At 46.3% G+C, this 10,527-nt stretch overlaps 1 protein-coding gene across 1 annotated transcript; it reads right to left on the bottom strand.

Annotated features, from left to right (window-relative positions):
* Positions 1–1,907: 1,907 nt before the first annotated feature.
* Positions 1,908–3,793, bottom strand: Fam181b (family with sequence similarity 181 member B). Its single transcript, XM_041652338.1, has one exon. The coding sequence runs from the start codon at positions 3,651–3,653 to the stop codon at positions 2,370–2,372; it is 1,284 nt and encodes a 427-aa protein (XP_041508272.1). The 5' UTR covers positions 3,654–3,793; the 3' UTR covers positions 1,908–2,369.
* Between the last annotated feature and the right edge of the window lie 6,734 nt (positions 3,794–10,527).

Here is a 10,527-nt window from a genome sequence, read left to right as displayed (position 1 = left end):
GTCTGAGCCCAGGCTTTCAGAGAAGCAACTGACAACTGCCCCCGCCCTCCCCCCCCCCCCCACACACACACACACCATCATTAGTCAACTGATGCTTGGCGGGGCACCTGGCACCTAGAAACAGGTGGTGTCGGCAGAAGGCAGAACAAACATGGTGCCAATCAAAGCGATCTTGTTCTTACTAAACTGGGTAAGAAGAAAGAAGAGAATTAAGGAACACCACAGTGAGGGCAAGCCTTATGAACAGCCACAGCCGTGCTGTTAAAAGTCCGACTGTGAAATTCCACCCTGGAATATTCTCACCGTAACAACTTAGAGAAGGTAAATGGTTGTTTGAGCGGCGGTGCCGTTAACACCTTGGCGTGGATCACGTTTCTCCGCTGTGAAGGAACGCAGCAGCCAAGTTTCTGGATTGGAAGGTTCTTTTCATGGTTACTGTTCTGTCTCCTGTGAAGTTTTCTTAAGAAAAATTTTGCTCAGAGAAGAGTGGTTTGGGAATAGCACTTGGAACTCTACCCATCATTGCTTATATACTTTTTTTTTTTTTTTGGACAATCCCTTTCCAAAATCTACAGCAGTGTTTTTGATTTTTTTTGCAGACATTGACACCCTGGCTTTTTAATCCCTGACAACAACACTGGTTTTTCTTTCTCACATGTAACTGTTCTGACAACCTGTCCTGTTATCTTGTGCAGAAGCAGCAGTCTGTAGACATCCCCCACTCCATCCCTCAGTTTCGGTCTTTTCTTATATCCTTACCTGTGGGTCTGAACTCAGCAGCCTCCTCTCTCACCTCCAGCAGCTCACCTCCCACAGGGGCTTTCTTCCTCTGGCCCTCGGTCATCCCCACGGTGCTGTGACATGCACATCCATGACTGGGTAAACTATTTCTCTGACTTTCCCGGCTTGAAGTCTCCATCCACACACACCCCGCACCTTCCCATCAGATTCGATTGTCAGACTGGTTATAAAGAGAATGCAAAATCCCCCTTGGAAACTTTGTGCTCTCTGCCATTCCCTATCATGGTAAGGTATAGGAAGGAGTAAGATCAGGTAGGCTGGGGAGCAAGGATGTGGGATAGACGGATGGGGCTGGAAAGGAGGTAGTAAAGTCATACAGCTATCTTAAGGTCCAAAAGATAACAACCAAACAAAATGTGAGAATAGCATGTCCAGCGGTTTCCGGTGCAGAAGCCGCTTACATGCCTATAAAAATACATATATACCCGCTGGCCCAAGCGATGCAACAGTCTCAAGACATTTTGTGATTTCACTTCTGAGCCACCCAAACAGCTTCAAAGTCAGAAGTGGAGAAAGGTTGTCATTCCCTCTTGTAATAAAGAAACTTAGAAACAAAGAGGTTAGATACTGTCTCCCTTCCCCGATCCCAAAATGGTTGCTAAAGGGAAAACAGGAAAGAGAAATGGGCCTCTAGGCTTGCCCGGTTTTTTTCTCCTAACTCAGAGATTTAGGAGAACCAAAGGAGGTGAACAGAAAGAGAGAGCAATGAGGGGCTAGAGCGAGGTAAGTGGTTCACTAAGAAGAGAAAAGTGTGCAGGAGGAGAGGGGGTGTGTCAAGAATGAAAGAAGAAAATCACACTCAGAGTTTGGGCATAAAGCTCAGTGGGAGACTCTGCCTAGCATGTTTGAAGCCTTTGGCTCAATAACCAGCACCGTAGAAGAAATAGTTGTAATGGCACTGTCAGCCTCCACTCACCACCCTGCTCCCCAAAAACAGCAGAAAAAGAAAAAGGGGAAGGAAGGGAGGTCAGCACTGGGATAGGGCCTTACCAACACCAAACCACCCTTCGCAGCCTCCACCTAGCAAGGCTGAGAGATCTGTGGAAACACTAAGGCTAAGAAAGCACTCGACTCAATGACCACATATCTCTGCTCTGATTCTTTCAATATGGGCTTTAATTCATAATGTACTCAAGGTGGGGGGGGGGGGGACACCAGGGCGCTGCTTCAAAGGGGTAAGGTACAGACATTCAACACACTGACCTTGGCTGAACTGAGATGAGGCAGGTGGCCACAAAAGCCCTGTCTTGTTCTTGACCCTTCCGTCATCCCACCCGATTAGCCCCCAAACCCTCTCTCGGGATTTTAGGGCTCTTCTTCCCCAAGTAAGAATCTAATGGCCACTTAGAATTAAAGAAAATAAAATCTGAGATTCTAGTGAAAACAACTCTCCACTCCCCTTCATCTCTTGCCTTGAAGTTTCTTTTATTAGATGAAGCGGGGTTTGTTTTGTTGTAGTTGCTGTTGTTTTAAATCCCATTTGTCTTCACTTAATATTTTCACATCTTCTCTCCACTCAAGGAGATACCCACACAGCAGTTATAAGGGAAACGAAGGATATCTCACAGTCAGTCTGGATGCGCCCCATCTTCCCCAGACGCCCCTTCCCAGACCCCGTCGGGTCTCCAGAGGTTGGGGTAAACCGCGCGGCTGTAGCCTGCACTGTAATCATAGGACACCTGATGGGGCGGCGGCAGCGCGCAATCTGGGAAGAAGGGGGGGAAAGAGGCCAAAGCTGTTGTGTCCTCCCCACCTGGAGAGTCCAAGGCGGTGGGGTACAGGAGGCGCACAGGCTCATTCAAGGTCAGGCCACCGCGAACGCCAGCCAGAGGAGGCTTCTTGGTCTGAGGACAGCTCGGGGCGCTCCATGGCTCAGGATAGAGTAGGTTCCCTACCATCGCTGGTGGCTCAAAGGGGCCCGACTCCAGCTCCAAGGGTCCCCGTAGGACTGTGGCTCCAGCTGGGAACGCGTCCAGAGGCTCCGCGGCCAGCAAGACCCCGGAGTCGTTACCAGCGCAGAAGTCCGGGGCCAGCAACTCGAAGAACTCGACGGCCTCCGCCCCTTTTTCTAGGTCACCGAGGCTCACTCCTTGGCCCGAGGGACCGCAGCCGCAGCCGCTGCCACCAGTGCCTCCACCGCTGCCACTCACCCGGGATGGCTCAGTGAAGAAGGACGGGGGCAGGTTGCGGGCGCGCAGAGGAACCTTCCTGGTGCCCGGGGCGGCTGAGTTCCCCGCGGTGGCGGCCCCGTCGCCCGCAGCATTCGCTGCCCCGAGGCCCGGGACCGGCACGGTCACCCCACCGCTTGCCGGCTCTGCGCCCCCAGGGACTTGGTGCAGAGAATCGAAAAGGGCAGCCAGGCTTCGGCTCTGTAGGCTGGCGGCAGCCGCGGCCTGTGTCGCCTCCCTCCTCGGGGTGGACTTGCAGTGCGCCGGGGCGGCGACGGTTGGGGCTCCCGGGGCGCCCGGCGGCCGCTTAGCTGGTGCGTCTGGTGCGCTCGGGGATGGTGGTCCCGGAGGCGCGGTGCCCATGAGGCCGCTGCAGCGCTTGATCTGCTTCTGCAGGTACTTGCGGTGGTTCACTTTCCTCTTGGACTTGCCTGGCTTGTCCAGCGCCAGCTTGATGTTGCTGGACGCCGAGTCTATGAAGCTGAGCAGGTCGCGGGTGGCCTCGCGAACGTCCCCGCCCTCTGAGGCGGACAGCAATGCTCCCGCGGGCGCCCCGCTCTCATCGTCCTCGAAACAGCAGCCCTTGTCCAAACTTCCGAAGGCGCTCACCAGCCCTTCCGCGGAACCTCCGAAACCGAAGGGTATGAAGGGGTGCGAGCTGAGCAACGCAGCCTGCACCGCCATCGCCGCGGTTCCGTCCGCAGCGCGGCCCGTTCGCTCCCGGTCGGCTCCCGCCCAGGCGCGGCGCTGTCTGCTCACTCGGACCCGGGCTCGCGGCTCAACCTCCCGGGGGAGCTCATTAGATCTTGTAAGCCAGAGGCGGAGGGTGGGATAGTCGGGCGACCGCCCCGGTAGCGGAGGGGAGGGACTTGCTTAGCCAGGCTTAGGGGGTGGGGCAAAAGTGAAAGTGAACTCGGGCTTTTCTTGTTTTCTGAGCTTTCCCAAGCCTTAACCCTTTTTTTGCTCTGTGCCCCGGGGCATTAGTTTTGACTGGCCTCAACCGCCAGGGGTGAGGAGAAAGCCTGTGTTCAAACCCAGCTCAGCCCCTGTAAAAACACACCCTGGCTCTGAACTGGGTGCCTAAGGTAAAGTTGACGTTGAATCCACAAACCTGCGTTTCAATCTCAATTCAGGAAGCAGTGAGTTGAGGTCCACTAGTTTGCAGCTTCTGGATGTTTGCCCTCAGCCAGTCATTGTCCGTACTTTATTATCACTTTTAATCCTGTCCAACAGCCTCGTGAACTGCGTGTTTTTATCATCATTCAACAAAAGAAATCGGAGCTCTGAGAAGTTCGGAGAACTGGCCACAGACACATCTAGCCCAGTCAGACAACTCCATTTCCAAAATGATGCCATTCGCAGAAAGCAGGAGGAAAATTCTCTTTCTTCAAACTCTGAGTTCAAGATTCTGATTAGTTTCCCGAGACCCTCAAGCTCTTGGTACTACTGATTGGCAAATGAGGAAGAAGTCAGTCTGCCTAAAGACCGAGAGAGAGCAAGCTCCCACTCCATGCCTCCCTCGGGCATGTGGACAGCTCCCAGAGGCCATGTAGATTTCCTTCACACATGTCCACTGTCTTTAAACGATCCCCTTGATAGTTTTAACCGGAGATTCATTCCTGAGACAGAGAATATGAACAACACGGTCCAGCATGAAAAGTTTTTGGTAAAAAGACTTGGGCTCTGGTTTAAACCTTATCATTCAATTGCCTTATGAGTAGGATTGAAAGCCTGGCTCTTCTGAGCCCATGGCTTTGGACAAACCAGCCCATCATGCTTTGCTTTGGTTAGTTTGGTTAGTTTAAACACCGGTGTGGCTGCTCACCTCACTGGGCACATATAGTATTTATCATAAAAGAAGCGGCCTGTGGATATGGCTGCCCTCCTTGACATGTCTTCTCTGTCACAGGTATTCATGAGAATTAACTGATGGCAAAGCAGGAAAGCCCTGTGCACATAACAGCCACTGAAAAGGAGCACCAAAGACTTCCTGTGAAGCCCCAGTTTTCTGCAGCAGTAACAGAAATATGTCGGAGCATACAAACACCCTTACCAAAGAAGACGGGCTTTATCTAAGCAATGGGAAGAGGCACTTAAACAAACCCATAAAGCTGAATCAAACTTTGTATTTTAATCCAAGTTGGCACAATTGCCATTTCCTTCAGGTTCAGTCAGCAATGTCCAAGGCTAGACACACAGAGTCCAGTAGAGGTGCCAAGAGTTTACTTAGAAATGCCCAGAGGCCCACTGCACAAGAGTCTATACTAGAAAGTCTCAAAGAAACCAAAATTCTAATAACATCATCATATTTAAAATAAATGGACCATGAAGATTCATCTGTAAAAATCCTTCATTCCTAGAAAGTTGGAATTCTACACATCAAAGCTAACTTTTCCATATCATTTCCATTCCTCATCTGAGAAACAAGAATAGTCATAACTATTCCTACGGGCTTTGAGAGGTCATGTGACCAGGTAGGCAAATGTTACTTCTCCTGGTGAAGGCTATTTCGCTTCCTCCTTCTGGCATAAAATGGCAACCCAGTGAACTCCATGTTCTTGATTTCTTATGTCCAACCCATTCTGTTCCAACATATGGATCATAAAATCAATATCATTTTTCCATTGTCCCCAACCAAGTGCCTATTTCCTAGTGCAAGGGAGCAGCTGTGCCTGTGGGCTATACAAGCTTTAAGAGGACAGTGAACGAAGCTGAAGTTATACCCAAAGGCTATCCCTGGAGCAAAATGTTGCCTTTAATGTCTGACAGTGCAAACCTTCTCCTGTGGACTCTAACCTATAAATAGAAATAACGGGAGAACTGTTTGGTGAGAAACCAACAAGATAATAGAAGTGAACGTTTTTGACAACTATGTGTATAGAAAGTAAAATATGTATAACTTTTCATGATTCACAACACTGCCGTCTATGCTCATCCAGTCACTTACTCATTCAGCAGAAAAATATTGACGCTCACCCTGGGCAGTATATATACTGGAGTAAATACTAGGGATGCAGGGGTAAGAAGCCATGATTCCAGCTCTTTCTAATGGAAACACAGACATGCACACAAGTCATTGTGGTATATGTTCTAGTGGAAAGACAGATATGCATATGGAAAGACAGACATGCACACAGAAAGACAGACATGCACACAAGTCATTGTAGTATATGTTCTAGTAGAAAGACAGATATGCATATGGAAAGACAGACATGCACACGGGTCATTGTAGTATATGACCTAAGTAAATTAAAGGCTGCAGAGTTGATGGGTTAAAACGACCCTCAAGACTTCCCAAAGAAGAGAAGCTATTTACAAAAACAGGGCAGTGTCGGAGCAAAGACGTAAAGGATATGCCTGAGTATTCAAGCAAATATGCAGTCTCTCTCTGAAAGAACAACCAAGAGGCACAGTAAGTGAAAGCAATAATGTTTGTGGGAATGGGTCAACAGAGAATAACTTTTGCTTAAATTATTCTATTTCTAAAACCAGAGGGAGCTCCTAGAGCTCAAACTTATCCAACCATATAACCCAGACCTAGTCTGGCTGTTTTCTTTTTCGGAAGAGTTCTTTCTGGGATGAAATTGGTTTTAGTTGAGCCAGTGGCTCACTCCCGCCAGGCCCTCCAGCCCCTCCTTCTCCCCCCTGAGTAAAAGTATTCCCTTGATGGCTTTGACATCAATACATTTCCCTTCCTATAGAGCAGAGGGAGGCAAGCAACTCCGCCTGCACCAGGGGATCTGCAGATCCAGTGGAGAGCTCTTTCCTCCTGGTGATGCCTAATGCTGAGCCAGTGGGATTAGTCTCCTTGGGAACTGAGCCCCCAGGGGCTCAAGAGCTGAACTCGCCCCAAACCATTTGGGAGAATTGAGATTTCATATTGTTCTTTTACACAAGGATTTCAGAACATTACTCGAACAAAAGGCCACCTGAGAGCTACCTCCTTTCTGTGGGTAAATATAGCAGCATGATCAAGAGCTGACTTACTTATTTTGTTTTCCCTCTTTTTAACTTTAATCATATTCCCTGCAGGACAATCTTAGTCCTCAGAGGTGCCAGGAGTGCACATTCATCATGAAAGAAATAATTATGCATCTTTTTTTTCTTCCCAAACCAATTTCCTGTCACTAGTTCATTGGAAAATCTCAAGAAAAGCAACTTAATTCTTCACACAATTTATAAGGTATCATTTTCATCCTAATACAATGTTACCTTACAGATACACACACACACACACACACACACACACACTCAATGTATCTTTTGCCTTGTTTCTCACCCAACCCTACCCCACATCCCACCCCGAGAACCGTCTACCAACACTACATCTCAACTTTTGGGTTAAAATGTGAAATGTTGGGCAAGGGAAATGGCTCACTAGATAGAGGCTCTTGCCACCAAGCCTGAACCTAAGTCCCACCTCTAAGACCCACATTGTAGGAGGAGAGCACCACCTCTTACAAGTTGTCTTGTGACCCCCTACACAGGTTCCATGGTGCACACACACACACATGCACGCACATGCACACACATGAACCAATAAATGTAAAACACAAGTTAAAATATCTTACTTTTCCCATCTTTCATGTTATGTAATAGGTCACTCCAAAATTTAGCAGCACAAAACAATGGACACATTATCAAAGTTTGAAATGTTGCAGACCAGTAATTTGACTACATGACACATCTGGTCTATGAGACGCTGGGCTGACCTTGAGGATCCAAACTGACACCTTTCATAGGCTGGTATCTCCAGCATTCTGATCTAAGAGGACTCTGACTTCTTAGGAAGAAAGGTAGGAGGTCCTAGAGAAGATGCTCAAAGAGGCCCGTGAGGCATGTGCTGGGTTTCTAGTCTTGGAACCCTCAGGAAGTCTCTCACTGTTTGTTGTTGGTTAAGCAAGTGATTAAGGCTACTACTAATTTAAGGGGTGGGACATTAGCTTCTACCCTTCTGGTAAGGAAATGACAAAGAATTTGTGGATCTCTTGAGTCCTTTTTATCATTAGCAGCCGTTTTCCGCATTGTGTTTGTTTTGTTAAAGAAACTGAGCTGTCGCCTTGCCAACTGCCTCCCACTCTGTACTTGTCCCTGAGTGCATATACAGAAATTTGCTTGCTATTTTGTCTCAGAACATCACATTCTGTCATTTACAAAGCCATTAATGTACCTGAAGAACACTGTGCTTAGTGAAACAAGCTGGGCGTAGGACATACTGGATAATATCGCTTCTCGCTTCGTTTGATTTGGTTTGGTTTTACAGAGCTGACAGTTAAAACCCGGAGCTTTACGTAAGTCAGGCAGGCACTTACCACTGATATATATTACAAACGTGCAGTTTGGTTTGTTATAGACTTGCGTTTAGAAGCACACGCCACCATGGCTAGCTTGGTCTCATTTGTGTGTAATCTTCCAAGCCAAAAATAAAAATCAAATTCATATGCATGCAGTAGAATGGTAGTTACCAGAGTCCAATAGGTATATATTGGGGGGCTGGGATGTCCCCTGAAATGTACCAAGCTGTTGGGCATGGTGGCACATGCCTATAATCCCAGTACTTGGGAGGCTGAAACAAAGAATAACTCAAGTTTGAAGCCATCCTAGGCTACAGATGAATTTCCGGCCAGCCGAGTCTGCAGATTATGACCCTGTCCTTAAAAACTACAGGCTAAAACACATACAGTGTCAGAAAAGAGGAGTAAATTCTTGGTATCTATTTTATACCCCAATTAATATAGTCAGTACTATAAAGCATGATATTTAAGAATGAGTAAATTTCAGATATTCTCATCATAAAAAATAAGCATGAGGTGCTATGCTTATTTAATCATTTCTCAGTGCCTACCTATAACAAAACAGCATCAGTACCGTATAATACACACTTACAATTTCTCAAATAAAACTTTAAAATAAAATAATTCAACTATAGAAATATTGTTAAAAGATTGAACCTTAGGATATATGATATTACGTGTGTGAATGTATGTGCATGTGTGCATGAGTGTGTGTTTATGTATATGTAAGTTTATTTTTGTGTGTTTATTTGTATACATCTCTGTGTGGATAAATGTTTTGGAAAACTTAGCGGAAAAATTCCTTACCTGATCAGAGATAGAGACCAGATCTCTAAGAAGAGAGTCAGCAATTGAGAAAATAAACCTTCACGGCTCACACTTCTAAATTGTCACAAAATTTTAACTCATGTGGGGCTCAAGCTGTTTGACAAATACTTATCAACTCAAATGTTAATATGATTAAATTCTCAATTTTCTAGCTTAAAATCCTCCAGAGTGCACCAATTGGTCATTCAATACCTAATGGTCAGCCCTGAAAACATCATACAAGTTGCATTACCCAAACTGAGCAGGTTGTATTTATGTATGTGTGAATATATGTGTACATACACATATATGTGTGTACGTATTTAACAATTAATTAAAAGACTTTGAATTTGAAAGAAAGGAATGAGGGGGTATATGAGTACATTTGGAAGAAAAAAGGAAAGGAGGAAATAATGGGATGATATTATAATTTCAAAAAGCAAAAGAAATACCTATTTTTTTTAATCCTTCACCCAAAGAGTTCAGCAGTGTCCTGACACTAGTCTGGCCACACCTTTCCATTCTCAGATCAAAAGGTGCAATCTGTACAGAGAGGAATGTCAGGAGAGACAAGGGAAGTAACTAGGTGACCACTGCCCTGTGGTGGTTTGAAAGAAAATGGCCCTCAAAGAGAGTGGCACTAATTAGAGGTATGGCCTTGTTGGAGGAAGTGAGTCACTGTTGGGATGTTCCTCAAGCTTCACTCCCGTGTGCCAGTCAACTTCCTGTTGCCTCTGAGTCAAGGTTTGAACTCTCAGCTGCACACCAGAATGCCTACACACCACCATGCTTCCTTTCTGTCAGAATGATAATGGGCTGAACTTCTGAAATTGTAAGTGAGCCCCCTCAAGTAAATGTTTTTATTTATAAGAGTTGCCATAGTCATGGTGTCTCTTCAGAGCAATAAAAACCTAACTAAGACAGGGGAGAACCTTCATACAGATCTGAAGGCTGAGAAGGGCCTGTGTGGGGCAGGGGCGGATAAAGAGCATTTCCCGTGAAGACAAAGCCCCTCAGAATACACTACACAGAGGAGAGAGACAAGCGTATTGAAAGGACAATTAGATAGATAGTTGTGTGGAAAATGGTGTGCATGAGTAGAAGTGACAAGAGAGAGGTCATAGCTGGATTGTAGAATTTGGTCTTACTATATAAATAGTAGGGAGACAATGGGGAATTTCATGAACAGGGAATAGTTGCTGAGTTATTTTAGCTATTACTTTGTGTAGTGGAATAGAATATGATTTATTATTAAAAAGTGCAAAGCAAGATGCAATTACATAAATGGTAGCATGGACAATAAAAACCCAGAGATAAAGCGAGATGAGACAGGAACTCTCTTTTCAGTCTGAAGATTTCGAAGAGGTAAGAGCTTTCTGGTGGTTGACTGTTTTGTTTTTCTGCTCTCTAGATTGAACCCCAATATCTGCCTCCAGGTTTTTATTACTCGTGGTGCA

This window comes from Microtus oregoni, unplaced genomic scaffold (assembly GCF_018167655.1).
Source record: "Microtus oregoni isolate MIOR12 unplaced genomic scaffold, Mior012 000000F_ref0000247, whole genome shotgun sequence".
NCBI lineage: Eukaryota > Metazoa > Chordata > Mammalia > Rodentia > Cricetidae > Microtus > Microtus oregoni.
This window is presented reverse-complemented; position numbering and strand designations above follow the sequence as displayed.

Excerpts from the sequence above, each read along its gene's own strand:
- Fam181b (XM_041652338.1), bottom strand. The coding sequence starts at position 3,653 with ATGGCGGTGCAGGCTGCGTTGCTCAGCTCGCACCCCTTCATACCCTTC.